Raw genomic sequence first — 17491 nt, forward strand, 5'->3', positions numbered from 1 at the left:
CAGGCTCCAGGGCCTTTTAACTGCTCTACAGTGCTTGAGGAGTTATCAGTCAGGGTCTCAATCAGAGACTAGAGGAGTCCAACATATATTTAGTATTTCTCTTCCCCTAGACTTTTAAAATACGTTATTTTCAGTAGGATTGTAGGCATGAGTAACTGTTTTCATCTCAGCAAGGGCACACTGACTATAAGAGCTATGTGGTAGCTCAGTGCTTTCCACGGAGTGACCTCTGTCCTCTAGTAGAGCAGCACCTGTCGCAGACCAGGTGCCCTGGGAGGAGTTGCCGAGGTAGAGTTTGCCATGCAGGTTATATGCTATTGGGCATCCCAGCTGAAGGGCCGTGGAAACGGGAGGTGGAGCTGCAGTGTAGGCCTGACCGTCTCAGCCAAGCACGTAGGTGTGGTGAAGCAGAGCTGTCTAATGGTGGTACCACTGCCACCGACAGGCAGTGGGCGTGGGACCCCAGGGGACGGTGTCCCCTCCGGCGAGGAAGCTCTTTTCAGAATGAGCTGACAGCATTCCTAGTCACTGAGGCAATGCATTCTTTCTTGAATGGGGGCCCTAGGTGCTGCTTCCATGCTTCTATCTTGATACTTTCAATGTTGTTAACAGTGTGAGTCTACACAATGGGAAATGCTTTCTTCAAACTCACCTCTTGCTTGCTTGGATTCTAGATTAATGGGCATTACACAAATAAAGACAGGTTCTCAGCTTTCTGGAATCCTTTCACTATAGCCCTAGGCATAAGCAGAGGTATGACATCAATATATATATATGTATATACATACATACATACATATATATATATATATATTTGGACCATGTGATTAAAGTCATACCTGGCATTTTTGGAGATACATGAAGAATTTGTTTTATACTCATAAAAGTCTTTCAAGTGGAGCCAGTTGGCTTTTTTCTAGAGGCCAGAGTCCAAAGCTAAAAGCCACAGTGCAGTGGTGGAAAATCTCTAGTTACATATTGCTTGCCAGTTGTCTTTAGAGAAGTCGTTCAGTGATTAAGAATCAGGTTTAACCCTCTTTTCCTTGCTCCTTCCATCATGAAACTAAAGCTGTCTTCCAGCTCCCTTCAGCACAGACATGAAACAATCCCAAATTACATATCTTGTCTACACAAGGTGACCACAGGAGCCAATCCTGTGTATCCAGCGGGTGCTTTGCCCTGCAGGGTCCACTACTACCCTGTCCCACTGTTGCATATAGCTGCCTCTGGCCACTTTATGGTCTCAACTGCAAGATGTGCAAAACCTCTCTCCATTGCCTTTCTTTCAGGTTGGAAAGCTTATCCAAGAAGCAGCTGGAAGAAGCAATTTGAAGCGAGTAACCCTGGAACTTGGAGGGAAAAGTCCCAACATTATTTTTGCAGATGCTGACTGTAAGTCCACCACATATGTGCTACCTTGTCCTGGCACACTGCCCTGTGGTGCTCACTTTTGTTATCTCCACTTTAGACAGAACATGCAGAGAAAGGTCTTTGAAGCTAAGTGGCATTCAAGGAGAAAAGTCTAGACCCTTCATTCTAAGGAGAAAAACCTCTCTCCACTTCTGGGAAAGACCACTTATAATCAGATAGAGTTTGTTTTCTAGACATCATAAAGCCATTTTGATTCTGTGATGTTGTAGAATATAATAGAAGAGGTGAAGGCTTGGCCACTGTTGCATAGTGGAAAGAACAGTGTGGTTTAAGCCTCTCAACACTGGAAATGTAGCCTCCGCCTAGATTCAAGAAATCTGAAACGTCTCATGTATGCCTGGTAGATTTGTAGATCATTAAAATTTTTTAGTTCACCAGCCCTGCCAACGTTGTCCCAAACCCACACCCTCTTCTCTGTTTAGCTGTCCACTCCCCTTTCTGTTTCTCCCGTGGCTTTCAGTGAGGTTGATGACACACTGTGGTCACTTCTGTATGTGTGTTGTGTTAATCCCTTAGTCATGTCCGACTCTTTGGGACCCCATGGACTGTAGCCCGCCAGCCTCCTCTGTCCATGGGATTCTCCAGGCAACAATACTGGAGTGGGTTACCACTCCCTTCTCCACAGTTCTGTATGAATAGACCTAAATTGGAGATGATCACACCTTGGCAGTAAGACTATACAGAGGCTTGGAGCTACAATCTAGGAAACCCCATGTCTCCTGATAGGCTGCTCTCTAGTCCACTCTGCATAGGAGTGGTCCTTGTGTTTGGGAAAACTTCCCAGGGAATAAAATTACAAAACTTCTTTCAAGCATCCTTTTTCTTCTTCGCATCCTGCCAGGCAGCCCTGCTCCCTCAATTTCACTATTAGAGATGTCAGAAAACAGAAAGAAGATTGCCTGAATTTCAGCCCTAGCTTGGAATTTGCAAAGAATTCAGCTTTATACTAGTTGTCAAAGGGATCAGAATTCTATAACTAAATTCCTATTAAAATGTAGGCACTCCACTGACAGTACATTGATTGATTCACTGAGTCAGTCATTTAGCAACTAGCAAACACTGCTTCCCTTGTGACTCAGTGGTAAAGAGTCTGCCTGCAGTGGAGGAGCCGCAGGAGATGCAGGTTCGATCCCTGGGTTGGGAAGATCCCTTGAGGAGGGCATGGCAACCCACTCCAGTATTCTTGCCTGGGAAATCCCAAGGACAGAGAAGCCTGGCGGGCTACAGTCCATAGAGTCACAGAGTCAGATATGACTAAGCACACAGACACCAGGTTTATTAATACTGTTTTCAAGTATAAGATACAAGAGATGAAAATGAGTTACCACATGCTATTATAGAGTTCCATGTAAATATAGAGGAACTTTAGTGTCTTCAAAGACTATTGTTGCTGTTACAGTTTAATTCACCAAAACACTAATTAAAAGCATAACTGCAAGGTCTTACAGATTAGGGATTGCACGTTGGCAGTCCATAGGCCACATGCAGGGTATGGCTATGTTTGTGCTGTGTGTGCTAAGTCGCTTTAGTCGTGTCTGACTCTTTGCAACCCTGTGGACCATAGCCCACAAGGCTCCTCTGTCCATGGGATTCTCCAGGCAAGAATACTGGAGTGGGTTGCCATGACCTCCTCCAGGGGATCTTCCTGACCCAGGGAGTGAACCCATGCCAACCCACCGCTGGCAGGTGGGTTTTCTAATACTAGCACCACCTAAGAAGCCCCATGGCTATGTTTATTTCTAAACATTACACAAAATATTGATTTCTGTTTTTTCTTAAAACTTGGAATCTGGCAACCCTGGGCTATGTCTATGCATAAGGGTTCTGAGTCTCTGTCACACTGCTTTACTACCATTGCATTATCTGCCCAGCGTCTTGGATTATTGGGGTTTGAGACTCCTTTTATAGATAATGTGGTCTGATTCCTCTTTTCTATAGAAGAAAAAAGGGATTCCAAGAGTAGATTGCCAAGCTTAACATAGCCAATAGTGTCAGGGTCTGGTTAGAACTAGAGAAAAGCTGTGTTCTCAGTCCAGTGCTTTCCACTGGGCTGCTCACAGTTCTGCTCTGCAGTGAGCATGACATTATGCCTGGTTCTTTGGGGAGGGGAGGGAGGCAGTCCCATAGATTGGTGTTGAGAACATGGCCGTTTCCTCTTGTAGTGGACTATGCCGTGGAGCAGGCTCACCAGGGTGTGTTCTTCAACCAAGGCCAGTGCTGCACTGCAGGATCTCGAATCTTTGTGGAGGAGTCCATCTATGAAGAATTTGTGAGAAGAAGTGTGGAGCGGGCCAAGAGGCGCATAGTGGGGAGTCCCTTTGACCCCACCACCGAGCAGGGACCCCAGGTAGAGAAATCATAGACATGTCCGTCCTTAATCCCTGGTGAGCACAGAAATAGGACACTGTAACAGAACCCAACGAAGCACCATCCTCCTTACTCTTCCTCCTCAGTTGTCTTCATGGCTGAAAATATAGCCATTAAGGCATTACTTGCTTGTGTCTTATACTTCTCTTTTCATTTCTAAATTTTATCTCTGAAAAACTAAGGGATTAGGACTGCCTTAAGGGTATCATCAACTTTGGGGGTAAGTTGGAGTCTCTTGGCTCTAGAGAAGGATCCAGGCATGGCAAGATGGATCTTAACTAGAAGCCACTTCTTAACTGTTGGGTTCAAGACATCCCCACAGGTGCCACAGTCAAGGAGGGCAGGTATCTCTCCTTCCCAGAAACCATTTATCCTTTTACCGGCTACCAAGGTTTCTTTTCCACCAACCTGACCCACTCTGGGGAAACCACTTGCAGCTTGTAAATGTGTAGGGAACAAGATCTGTCTGCTTTTTCCTCTGCCATGTGGTTCTCTCTTACTCTGAATGCCTCATGCACTGTGGTGAAGGAGGAGGCCCACAGACCCCATGCAGACTGCAATCCTGAGCTCTGCAGGTCCTCCCCACTCATCTAGGTGTATTTCCAGATGAATTCTAGTTTTGAACTGAGAATATTTAAAGGAATATGTAGACCAGATCTCATCTGGATCATGAGAGCATGGGTTTTCCTGATAAGAGACATCATCTCCTTAGCTTGGGGGCCATTTGAGAGAAGACTAAAGTTCTAACAGCAGTTCAAACCTAAGTGAGTGTAGGTTTTAATTTTATTTACAATAGCAATTGAGCAATAACTCTGTAACTTGGGGGCCTCGTGGGGGAAGGCAAGAATGACCTTATTTTACAGACTAGGATACTAGCTCTCACTCTTTAAACTTAATCCTTTCCTCTGATGGTGTAACTGTAGTTCCATAAAAACACTACCCCAATAGGATTTGATGTGTAGCACCATGTACAGGGGCTGTGTGTTAGCTCCTCTGTTGTTTTCATCTGTTTAGTATCAGTACAAGTTGCTACACGATTCATTTGTCTATAAGGCTAATTTTTACTTCTGTAAAAAGTCAGTAGTCAATCGACCAATATCTCTGTCATTGAGAAACATTGCTTAAATCTTGAACTGGTACTTATGATTTGTCAGTAACAGCAGAACAGTGCATTTATTGGATTTCTTGATGTATTAGGTTGAACCATACAAAATTTCCCTTTTTGTAGGTCAAATATGGTTAATTAACAGCAGTTCCATGTGATATGACTAGGTGTTATGAAACTCTGAAAAAAAAATCACAAATGAGAGCTTCTTGAGTGTATTTTACTCCATTTTCAGAGATTTCACTTGGAGTCATTAGGTGCTTTCTTCCACAGATTGACAAGAAACAGTACAACAAGATCCTGGAGCTCATCCAGAGCGGTGTGGCTGAGGGTGCCAAGCTTGAGTGCGGAGGCAAGGGGCTGGGCCGAAAGGGATTCTTCATTGAGCCCACAGTGTTTTCCAATGTCACTGACGACATGCGGATTGCCAAGGAGGAGGTAGCTCATAGACCTCAAGAGCAGCCACGTCTTCCCCAGGGTTGTTTCCAGGGCATTTCTAGTAGACAGTATTAGAGGTTTAGTTCTTTGTACTTTATATACATCATACAGTAGCAATAAACATGGCTATGGACATCCCACTTGCTAGACAAAAAGGCAAGCAAGCTAGATGGAGGCCAGGTGATGGCACTTTATGATTGTAGTTGTTATTGGCCAATAGAATAAATAATAAATAAATAAGTAAAAGTCAATCACTAGTCTCAGTAATACATTGATAACAGTTAAGTTCCCCCCGATGTAGGTCATTAGGCTGTTAACCAGGAAAGAGAAAGCACCCAAGCATCATCACACTTTTGTAGGAGAGGACCAGTTGCAGGTCAACCAGCAACCCAGAGGAGTAGCTCTCAGTTCTGGAGCAGTGCCTGGAGGCTTGTGGAGAACACAGCTTTAGAACATACAATGAAATCAAGGGATGCCAGGCAGGGCCAGGGAGTGGAGGTGTTAAACTCTAAGGATAGACTTATGTAATCTTACTCTGGGAAAGTTTGGGTATTTTACAGTTATGTTCTGCTAAACTTAAACATCACTTAAATGACGAAGGCAGAATACACTTGCCTGAAAGTTGGAGAACAGGTGAGAGGATGGCAAAGCATCCACATTGGGTCAATCTGTTTTGTCGCAGATCTTTGGCCCTGTTCAGGAAATTTTGAGGTTTAAGACTATGGATGAAGTTATTGAAAGAGCCAACAACTCAGACTTCGGACTTGTAGCAGCTGTCTTTACTAACGACATCAACAAGGCCCTCACAGTGTCTTCTGCAATGCAAGCCGGGACTGTTTGGTAAGATCAGGGTCAGTCTCGTTCTGGCCCTAACACATGCTGTGGGGCGGGGGCGGGGGCGGGGGCCGCGGGGCCTTGTAATTCTTCAGAGCCTGTGTGAAATAAGCACATAAACTCTGGAAAGATGGGGGAGACTGACCAAAGACTTCATCCTGAGAAGGGACACTTCCTATTGGCTAAATCAGAAAATCTAAAGTGTGGGAGGGAGACTCAAGAAAGAGGAATATATGTATACATATAGCTGATTCATTTTGTTGTACAGCAGAAACGAATACAACAGTGTAAAGCAATTATCCTCCAATAACAATTTTTAAAAAAACACGAAAAAATTATAAAATTTTCATGTGGGAAAAGGAATTTAAAAATAGAACTTGCAAAAGAAATGTCATGCCAGTGGGATTATTTCTGTGTAAACAGAACTCATGCTAACAGTACATGTTTTGTTCTTTTAGGATCAATTGTTACAATGCCTTAAATGCCCAGAGCCCCTTTGGGGGATTCAAGATGTCTGGAAATGGGAGAGAAATGTAAGTGTCCCAAGTTGCTGGTGCCCAAAGAGAAATAGAGTTGCAAATAGCAGCACTGAATGTACTCACATCAGTGAATTCTCTTACTCTCATCCATTCATTAAACAAACACTATGTTGAAAACACATGTCTATAAACAAAGCACACATTACAAGGATAACTAAAACACAACAATGCCCTTACCTTAAGGGGGAATGGAGAAAAATTCAGGCACCAATAATCTCATGTAATAGGTGCTGTTATAGAAGTAGGTTAAATATCTTGTTAAGTACAGAGAAAAAAATCCAATTAATTTTGCCTATGAAGTTTCAGAAGGAATAATATCTCAATTTTTTTAGGAGAAGATATTCCAGGCAGAGGGAATAGCAAGAACACTTCCTGTGCATGAAGTCACAGCAAGTACAGAACAGTCCAGACACAAGACAGAATTTGGTGTATTTAAAACAGGTCACCAACTGCCTACTCAGGGACAAATCTGGCCTAGAGAAATGTTTTGGTTTTTTTTCCTCATAACATTTAAAAATCTTTACCTGACATCCAAAAAGAGGAGGCTTTCCATAAAATCTAAATTTCTTGCTTATTTCATTCTCCCATAGTGGAATTGTTGCAACTGTGAGTTCTGCAGTTCACAGAACTTAACATTGGTGGTTGTTATTTTTACACATACCCAGTTCACTCATTGTCACCTGCTCAGTGCCCATTGGATCTTTTTAGTCTGGGGCTATAGAGCTTGGACATGGGGTGGATGGAAGGGACTTGGTGAAGATGCAAGTGGAGAGGTTGCTTTAAACCCAGTCTGAAAGGTCTTTAGAGGGCAGATGTGGGAGCTGAGAAGATAGCAGAGATTTTAAGGGCAGCATTCTTGGTGTAGAGAGGATGTTTTGGTAGAGATTACAGGAAGATGACCCATTACGAGAATTTTGCAGTAACAGTAATAGGTATTAATCAGATGCCTGCTCTGCATGTAGCTTTATTCTCCCTTCTTATCTAACATTGTCTGATTTTGCCTCATTTGCTTTTCACAGTAATTCTATGGAATAGATACATTTATGTTTATCTCATAGATGGTTCAGATGAGAAACTAAGGATTGGAGTGGTTAAGTAGCTTGCCCAAGTTACACAGCCAGTAAATAGCAGATCTGAGCTTAGAACCAAAATTTTGGTGGTTTAGTTTCTGTGATGTCTGGCCAAGGAAGTGTGGGTATCAGGTTTAATAAGGACTCTTCTGGGTCAGGATCAGAGCTGGACTGCCTTCTTGTGATGCTAAGGATGTGAAAAATGGGACTGTGGCAGAGGAAAACTAGAGGGGTTGTATTTGCAGTTTCATATATAGATGGATTTTTAGAATGGCTTTGAAGAAGGAATGGTAGCTAGGGTCTTCCTGAGCTGATACATCCCCTCATCCCCAAAACTTGAATTTTGAAAAGAGCTGGATCCAAGTTTTCTAAATCCTGTGACTCTTAAAAGGAAATATCTTCTATGCCCACTCTTCCCAGCATTACTGAATATATCATTTTTTAAAACAAATGTTCAGTTCACAATTAATCTTCTAAGAAGTATTCAGCATATACTTTGTGCAAATCATGATCCTTGGTCTGTGGGGAAAGGTCCAGCTCATTGAATTACTTCAAATTTTGTTGGATAAATTAAATACACAACACTTAAAGAATCAAAAGAATTCTAGAACAGCCTGTGAAGTGATAAGAGGAATTCAGGGGTGATAGAGATGGTGTGAGCCAGAGAAGTCCAGGACAACTTTAGATGTGACCTCTTACAGGGATTTGAATTGGCCTTGAAAGAAGAGGAACATTTAAGTAGATGAAGAGAGAGGAATAATTTTTTAGGGTTGGTGGGCAAAACAGGGTGGCAGTGAGGGAAGGGTGAGCAAAGGCACTATGGGAGAAATGTGTGGTGTTTAGGGAGAAGAGGAATGAACCCAGGACCAGCCCAAAAGATTCACATCTTTACATACTGTAACTAAGAATTTCTACTCCTGGGCCATTAAACCATGGAAATGAAGTTTAGCTTTGAGATTTAGCTTTGAGGCTAAGAGCAGAGTTTCTAGAATCACAGCTCAGATATGTACCCTGGCTCTACTACTTAATTCCTGTGCCACCTTGGACAAATTACTCAATCTCATTAACCTTCAGTCTCATCTATAAAATGGGAATTGTTACTGTACTTCCTCCACAGGGTTGCTGTGAGGATTAAATGTGAGAATCAAGTATGCCAAATATCCATCAGGGTGTCTGACAAACCTTCAGAAACTGTGAGCTTCTATCATCATTATTGATCAACTAAATGACTGCCAAGTAGACAATCCATTTTTCTCTTAATAATGTATTACTTTAGAAATGTGGCACAAGTTTTCCTAAATTTCAGCTAGTATCATCAACCTGCTTTCTGTCTGTGGTGACACCAGTGAGAAGCTGCTCTCATTTGAACCTTTGCTCCTGGCCTTCAGGACCTCCCAGTTGCTCTACAGCCAGAACCCATTTGTTGTTATTAGTATTTCTTGTTATTAATACTCCTTCAGCTTTTATAAAGTCTCCATGTACTCATCTCTTCTTAACTTGCCTTAATTTTCTGCTCCTGCTTTTCAAGATACATGCAACCTGTTTCATTTCCTGCCCCTCTGTTTGTGCTCTCCCAGCCTCTGAAATGTCAGGGCCATCACTAGCTCTGGAAATGCTGCTTACATAGACTGTTACAGGTCATTAACAGGGTGTGTCATGGGCATAAAATAGACTTGTCGTATGTAACCGCTGGTTGGCAGTTTCTCATCCCAGGCTAGCCCTGGACGCTCATCATGGGGCAAGCCTTCTACCAGGATTCAAGCTTGGTCCAGTGCAGAACTTTCTATCGGAAACATTGCCCTTGCCTAGAAAGAAGGTCCAGGGAACAGTTTAGCTGTGTCAGAACCACACAGACTAGTGGCCTCTCTCTCTACTCATCTCATGGGCACAAAGAGTGATTTGGCCTTCTCTTAAAAAATAATTACGAAACAGTGCTTTTTAATGAGACTCACTTCGTCTTGTCTAAATTATATGAGTCTTTGTCCCTGTTTGCCCCCAAAACATGTTTTCTCTTCCTTAAATGACCCTGAGTGGTAGGAAATGCTTCAAATAGAAGAACCTGCCCTGCCCTGGTCCTTCACTCTTCCTTCTTATTTAATACAGTCCCAGAAACTCTGCTTCACCTTCCAGCTGGACAGAATTGTTTCTCTCAAGGCCTGCAGGCTCCATGCAACTTTGGTTCCTAGCATCGTCTTGCCCGCTACTAAGAGGCACAGAGAAGGGAGGTAGCACTTTCTGAGGGCTGTCTGAGCCTCTGATCGCTCCCCTACAGAGCTGTGGAGAGGGCTGCCCTCTGCAGGTAACCTGGAGATTGTTGTTGTTCAGTCGTTAAGTTGTCTCCAACTCTTTGCAACCCCATGGACTGCAGCATGCCAGGTTTCCCTGTCCTTCACTATCTCCCAGAGCATGCTCAAACTCATGTCCATTGAATTGGTGATGCCATCCAACCATCTCATCCTGTGTCACCCCCTTTTCCTCCTGACCTCAGTTTTTTCCAGCATCAGGCTCTTTTCCAGTGAGTCGGCTCTTCACATCAGGTGGCCAAAGTATTGGAGCTTCAGCTTCAGCACCAGTTCTTCCAATGAATATTTGGAATTGGTTTTTCACCTAGTGCGTTGGCCTTTAATTCCTAGGGTCAGAGACTTGACTGAGTTTCTCTCAGTTCTGCCTATTCAGCTAGTTCTATCTATTTCAGTCTTCATGTCTTTTCCTATCTCATTAAGCTCTCCTGAGACAAGAGGTCATAAAGCCCAAGCTATAAAAAATGCTGTGAACCTCAGCATTTTAAAAACTAAGGACACAGGCTTTGAAGACAAGAAGCGCTATTTGGATGCCCTGAGTCTGTGTGTGTGTGTGTGTGTGTACAGTATGCGGGTGCTTGGGAAAGTCACCTGCAGGCTGGGAGAGGGGCTTGCCAAGCATGCCTATCTGGTGATGCCCCTCTCAGAGGTTCTGATTTAGTAAATCTGGGCTAGGGCCCAGGATTGCATTTTTTACAAATTTCTGGAATAATTCTGGTGCAGGTGATCCAGGGACCCTGCTCTGAGAAATGCTGCTGTAAGCCAAAGGAAAGGGCAGGGAAACAGACACCCTAAGCAGAAATCCTTGTTTGTTTTATGCATGAGTCTGAGTGATTTCCTAAAATGGCTGATTGAGAGATACCAAAATTTAACATCTTACTTTACCTCATATGTACACCGAGTTTGGTTCATCTTTGGGAATATAACCTAGTCTGGTCAAGAAGCAGGAATATAGGCTTCTCAATGTCCTGTGCCCTGAGCCATGACCTTGCTGGGCAGATGACCATGTAGAGATACTGGGGCGTGTCAGTAAGAGTGCATCTGCCTTTTGTGCAGCAGTGAACTGCTTCCTTACTGTGAACTGTCTGTGCCACAGAATTTAACTGGATTAAGAAAAATTTCAGTAGATTTGGGAGAAAGACCCCGGAAGGAGATGGCAAAATAACTGAAGAACTGAAATGTCAAGGCTTTCTGAGACCTTACAGCAGTATTGCTCAAAGTCTGGATTCAATAACCACCTATCTCACAGTCTCTTGGGCTTTCCCCCAGACCTACTGGAACAGAATCTTAGGAGGGGATTGGTCAGGAACCTACACTTTAAGCAAGCTTCGTGAGTGATATGTATACTAACATTCAGGAACTGATGTCAGAAAGACAGCTGGGTACCAGGAGATGGGGATGAGTGACTGGAGTCATACAGCCAATTAACAGAGAGCCAAGGTGGCACTGCTGTCTGCTGCCCCCTGCCCCAATGTTCTGCTTCACTCACTGTCCTAAGACCTCTCACTGGCTTTCCTTGCAGCCCGGGCCCATGGGCATTATTTCCTTCTGTGGAAGATATGAACCCAGTCCTCCATCTCAGAGCAGTCTGAACGCTTACAGCAGCTGGCTGCCTGGGATCCAAGAGAGGAGAACCCCGAGTCCAGCAGGGTTTTCCATTGCTTTGAGAACCCAGAAGTTTGGGATCTGACAGTCACACTGGAATGCAAGTTCCTGCCTTTGAAGGCTTTCTTACGTTTCTCACAGCCTAGCTAGAGATCTGAGGGCAGTGGTTCAGGGTCTGCCCCAAGTGCGTGCACAAGCATGGGAACACGAAGGGAGTAACCATGCTTCAAACAGGAGGCAGATGATGTCCGTGATGGAGAGACACATGCACAATTGCCCAAGGGCAGGAAAAAGTCCAGTGAGAGCCAGAGCTGAGCTGGTAATAAAGAGACAGCCTGGTTGGAGCCAGCGAGGGAACCATATACGAGTGGGGCAATCCCAAGTTTATTCATCTCATCCCTGGAGCAAGATGGCCAATGCAGATGAGAGGACAGCACGCTTGCCCCAATCTCTGATGTCCTGGGGGCTGAGGGGGAGGGGGCATGACCCCTCAGGTGCCCTGGTGCTCAGAGGAGCTGCTGGAAATACATGAGGAGCCTTGTGTGGTGCCAGGAAAGTTATTAGATAATTCCCACAGTTATCAGGTGCCTTCTTTGAGCCTGGTGCTGTGGGCCACACACTAGGTGTGGGGGAGGACAGAAAGCTATATCAGTAAGATACAGACTGGTGGGGGAGACAGAGCGGCCACCACGCTCCCCCACCCTGCCCCCTGGCGCAGACAGCGCAGTAGAGGCAGGTACACGGTGCTCTGAGCACAGAGGAGTAGGGCGCTCTCCTGAGAGCGTGAGGAGACGCTGCACAGAGGAGTGACTTTAAAAAGAAGAGAAGAATAAAGTTCAAGTATTTTATAGAAAAAAATTAAGAGAACATACTTGATACAACAATGAAATAGAGAAAAGAAAAAGAGGCATTTAAAGAGAGGTAAAATGAGAAGGAACTTGAGAAAAGAGGTGAAGAAAAGGAGCATGGTGTCAAGGAGGCTTGTCCTTGCCCCAGCATCCTTAGAGCGGTGGTCGCGGGGCTTTGTCTCCTGTGGCCACCTAGGCAGGTGACCTGGCACCCACCCCTCCCTCTCAGGCTCCTCAGAGGCTGGGACCACTTATGTAGTTTCTCTCTCACCCCGCCCAGCACAGTGCTGCCCCATGGTAGTAGCCATCAGTGTGTGTTTACCAATGATACAGACGCTTTGGTCCATGACCAAGACCCCAGAGAGTGCCGTGAGCCAGGAGGGGAAGTGACCAAAGGCAAGTCTTGGGGAACAGCTTACTACCACATCCCAGTTCCTCTTCAGTCAGTTATTTTGAGTTCTTGACTCTTTCCCCTGACTCGGTGGAGAACTGTGGACAGTACTTATTTAGGATTCTATTTTTAATGCATTATAGGTGATTTGTACTCCTCCATAGGAGGCCTTTAGGTATTTGTTTCCACTTTCCTAGGTGGCTCAATGGTAAAGAATGCAGGAGATGCAAGAGACCTTGGTTTGTTCCCTGGGTCAGGTAGATCCTCTGGAGAAGGGAATGGCAACCTACTCCAGTATTCTTGCCTGGGAAATCCCACTGACAGAGGATCCTGGCTGGCTGCAGTCCAGGGAGTTGCAAAGAGACACGACTCAGCGACTGAGCATACACATTAAACCCAAGGGCTAACGAGAAGGAATGTAGAATCCCAAGCCGAAAGGACCGTTACCTGGGAACCTTGTGGTTTTCTTTCAGTTGAAGTGGACTAGATTCTCCAGGAGACCCAAGAGAGCACAGACACATCCCGCGTATCCAGTGATAGGAATGGGGTTTCTACCCCATTTCCTGAAGGGGAAAGCCCACGTTGGACTGTTTTGGCCTCAGGTGCCTGATTCTGCCCTTTTCTGTTTTTCAGGGGAGAATTTGGTTTGCGAGAGTACTCTGAAGTTAAGACTGTAACAGTAAAGATCCCCCAGAAGAACTCTTAAGATGGCCAAGAAGGAAGGTGAAGACCAGCCTGCACGACTCCCCTCTCTGCTTTCCCTGTGGGGCCCAGCTCTCAGGAATCCCCAATACTCAGTTCTTATTTAACAATTCAAATGACAGCATGTAGACCATTCGCTGGGTGTAATGAATGCAAGCCAGTGGGCGTGGTTTCTTGGCACTCTGTGAGGGATCACCTTTATGATACCAAATATTGGAAATGGGATAAAGGCCCGGGGAGCACCTGTGGGCACATCCAGTGTGTCTTTCTGGGGTGAGGGGGTGAGTAAGGGAGCTGTACTGTTTGATGCCTCTGTCGCAGAGGACCTCACTCATGAGCAAAGGTAGCCTTTCCATTGTCTTCGTTTCCCTCTTCCAGGCTCTCTCTGCTCACACTCCCCTCCTGCTCCTCCAAGGAGATCTCAGCTCATTTGGGGCAGATGTTTGGGCCGGGAACAATTTTCCAAGGTTTTGCAGCCAAATTACCATTTCATGTTATCCATTTCTTCAAAGCAAAACATGAAATGGTTTTAGTTAGAGCCAGACAAGATTGAAAATGCCAGGAGCTGGTACACTGCAGATGTACTAAGGAGAAAGAACTTAGGAAGTTTCTGATCCAGTCTGGCTTTCTTACATCCATAAATAACTTGAGTGAAAGATCAGGAGATGGAGCTCCAGAGACCATTCTGTGTAGTTCACAGCCTCGGAGCTCACTGCATGATTTGGGGGTGTATGTGAGAGATGTATGTGTGTGTGTGTGTGTGTGTGTGTGCGCGCGCGTGTACATGTGCATGTATGCATTTAATTCCTTCTTGATTATTCTGGAATAAGTCAGGGGCTGGGCTATTTTTCATAGATCGATAAGATCTTTTCCAAAGCTTGTCTTTCAAATCAACCAAAAAGTGATCTGAGTGGACTTGAGAATTTGGAAAGAAGGTAATGCTGGGTGCCTTGTAGAAATAATTCCATGTCCAATTCTGCAGACAATTCATATGAAGTGAATTCTCCCTGCAGTTGGAATCCGCAGCCTCTTGTACCCCCCCAGTCCACTGTGCCCACCACCTGCTAGTCCTGGTGCAGCAAGTGTTACTTTTGGCTCCCATGCCCTAGATCTACCGGCGGTAACCTTGGAAGATCTGGCCAGGCCTTCCTTCTCCATTTGTAGTGTTCCAGTGTGCCATGATTGCCACGCCCCACCAGAGCTCCACTTGTCATGCCCGTGGCCTGTCCACACACATTTCTTGCCTCTTGGCCTCCTGGCAGGGTGGGGGGCATGGTGTGAAACAGGCCGGCCCCCTCTCCCCCTCTCCTAGCTGAGCACCCCACTGCTGCTTCCCAGTGAAGGCTCCATGACGTGGGCAGTGTCAATTTCCTTTCCAGCTGCCGAATCCAATTCATCTCTAACCTAGATGAAGATCACTTATTTAAAAGTACCAAACCTAACCTAGAGTATATGAAATAAGGGCAACACATATATAGCCTTCTGTATTTAATGGTTTTCTGCTTTCTAACATTGCTGGTTGTCTATTTATAACCCTTGTGTCTACTCATGATGTTTTAAAGAAATCTCTACTTGCTGTTATTGACAAAGGACAGTGGCTGGATGCCTTGAGAGATGCCACATTTCTGAGTTCTTTCATGTGAATGTCATGCTCTCCTCCTATAGCCTGTGTCCCCCGTGAACATATCCACTAACCAGCTAGTTACCTTGAACTGCAATATAGAATGTGAAAATGAAGATTTATTTCTTTTAATTTACTTAAAAAGAAACCTCTGTGCTAGCAATAAAGCATTTATATTGTGTACTTCTTGGGATCTTCCGGCTATGTTTATCAGTGTCTTCGTGTCATACTGAGTCCATCTAGGCCTTTGACTCAGCAGCTGGACTTTTCAGATACGTTGCCTGCTCTGGTTATTGAGCAGTCTGGGAGGGTATTCTTGCCATAAGGTAAATGAAGCCCTTATTTCCGACTCTATTTAAATAAAGCTAGGTATACATACAGTTCTGTGTGGCAAACCAGTCCAACCCTGCATGAAACATAGAAAATGACAGTTTTCATTCAGAGTAGCCTCCAGGAGAGTTAACGTGTAGAGGAATCTTCAGGCCTTGTTCTCACAAATGTGGACCATGGGACGAGAGCTCACATTTCCTAATGGCATTTATCAGTAGCTTTATTTTTATTTACTGAACTAAAACAAAGTCAGAAACTGACAACCTGACACAATATTTTTGCAGCTGTAGAAAGGAAGCTGTAAATGATGACTGCAGGACCATCCAGAGTATGTTTGCTTTCCATGTGTTCTCAGGGTGGTGCTTTAGGAGAGTGGTTTCCACCCTTTAGACCAGCACATCCCCTCCTCCAACCCCACTTCCCCATCCAAGTCCTGGACAAGTGCAACAAAAACGAAAACCGATGACTTTGACACAAAGGAAGTGGGTCGCAGGGAGAGACATGTTGCTTTGGATTGGGATTACTTGCTCGGACTGCTGGTGTCTTATTCCTCAGAGGAACAAATTGAGCATGGGAGAATGCCATCCCCGGGCGTGGGGTGAACTCTCAAATGTAGGCTGTAGGCTCTCTGTGAGTCTACCTCGTGTTCAGTACTTTGAGATGTTGAGAAGAAAATGAGAACAAGATGGACACAGAATAGTCATGTAAAAGTGCTTTGTTAGATGCCAAGTAGAGGTTACAGATAACAGGAATCCAGAATAAGGTAAGACATAAGTTAATAGTTCTTCAAAGAATAAAGTCCTTCAGACCTCATCTGTTAATGATCCTGATGTAAAGGAACACAAAGACAGATGGCATTTACAGGGATCATTAATGAAACCAACACAGAGACACCCATTGGTCCTTCGTCATCAGCACCACATAATTACAGTCTTCTTGTTCACCCCAGAGATTTCCATTGTACCTTTTCCTCCAAATCATCCTCAGTGCATTTATAGGGATAATATTCTTTTTCATGACATTTTAGATATTAAAGGACAAAATATAATGTAGAGAGTAAAAAACAAACAGTGAATCTACTGGCATGTGTAGTTAATATAGGAAGGCACTCAAGAAAAGAAGACAGAGACAAGTTGTTGAAAGAGATGGATTTTAAACAAGGCTTGAGGTAGGAAAGTAATTTCAATAAACCTTCAGAGTCAGCAGAGGTGAGGGAGGCCAAGGCATGCCCTTGTGGTAGGAGATGGACTGGCAAGAGCAGTTACCACATGCTGGAATTCAGTCAGATTGCAAGGGGTGGGGGGGTTGGCCAGTGAGTTTCATGGCACTGCCCTGCCCCAGGCTCCCGCCAACCTCAGAGCTCAAAAGTAGCACATGCCACTTTCAGTTAGACGATTCTAGAGCTGGACAAGCTGGCTGAGGTCAGGGAGGAAACTATTGGTGAAATAGGTTTTAAAGAGTGAGTAGAATTTGGAAAGATATGAAAAGGAAGGATAGCAAGATGGCTGGAGAAAAAAATCTTGGAATTTGTTAATATTGAATGGGTTGCATTCTTGGTTGGGGGGGCACAAATAGAAATGTTCACTGCCATTTATGTGTGTGTATAGCTATTCATTTGCTTTTCTAGGTGTTTTTTTTTTTTTTTTTTTGGTGGATTAATGTCCCAGAAATATTTAGTCCGCCACAAGAATGCTTAAAGTATAGCAGAAAAAAATGAAAACAACAAAATCACATGAATTAAAAGCAGGAGTAAGAAAAAACAAAGGTGAGAAACTAACGCAGCCACAATGAGACCAGAAAAAAACATGTTATGCAAAGTCCTATCCTAGGACTCATCTTGAGCGCCTGTGATAATCTAATGAGAGAAGAGCCGACACAGCAGGCCAGTGATCCTAAGAAATTAACCTCCC

The 17491-nt window shown here is 44.4% G+C and overlaps 1 protein-coding gene across 2 annotated transcripts in view; it reads left to right on the forward strand.

Annotated features, from left to right (window-relative positions):
• ALDH1A2 (aldehyde dehydrogenase 1 family member A2) overlaps nt 1–15434 on the forward strand; it is a 102517-nt gene extending 87083 nt beyond the window's left edge. For both annotated transcript variants that reach the window (XM_043471846.1, XM_043471844.1), the window contains exons 9-14: nt 1290–1392; nt 3594–3778; nt 5177–5341; nt 6024–6181; nt 6634–6708; nt 13562–15434. In XM_043471846.1, coding sequence (XP_043327781.1) covers nt 1290–1392; nt 3594–3778; nt 5177–5341; nt 6024–6181; nt 6634–6708; nt 13562–13634 — 759 coding nt within the window. In that variant the 3' untranslated portion in view covers nt 13635–15434. The remainder of the gene's footprint in view (nt 1–1289; nt 1393–3593; nt 3779–5176; nt 5342–6023; nt 6182–6633; nt 6709–13561) is intronic.
• Nucleotides 15435–17491: the final 2057 nt, after the last annotated feature.

Source organism: Cervus canadensis, chromosome 6 (assembly GCF_019320065.1).
Source record: "Cervus canadensis isolate Bull #8, Minnesota chromosome 6, ASM1932006v1, whole genome shotgun sequence".
NCBI classification, from domain to species: Eukaryota; Metazoa; Chordata; class Mammalia; order Artiodactyla; family Cervidae; genus Cervus; species Cervus canadensis.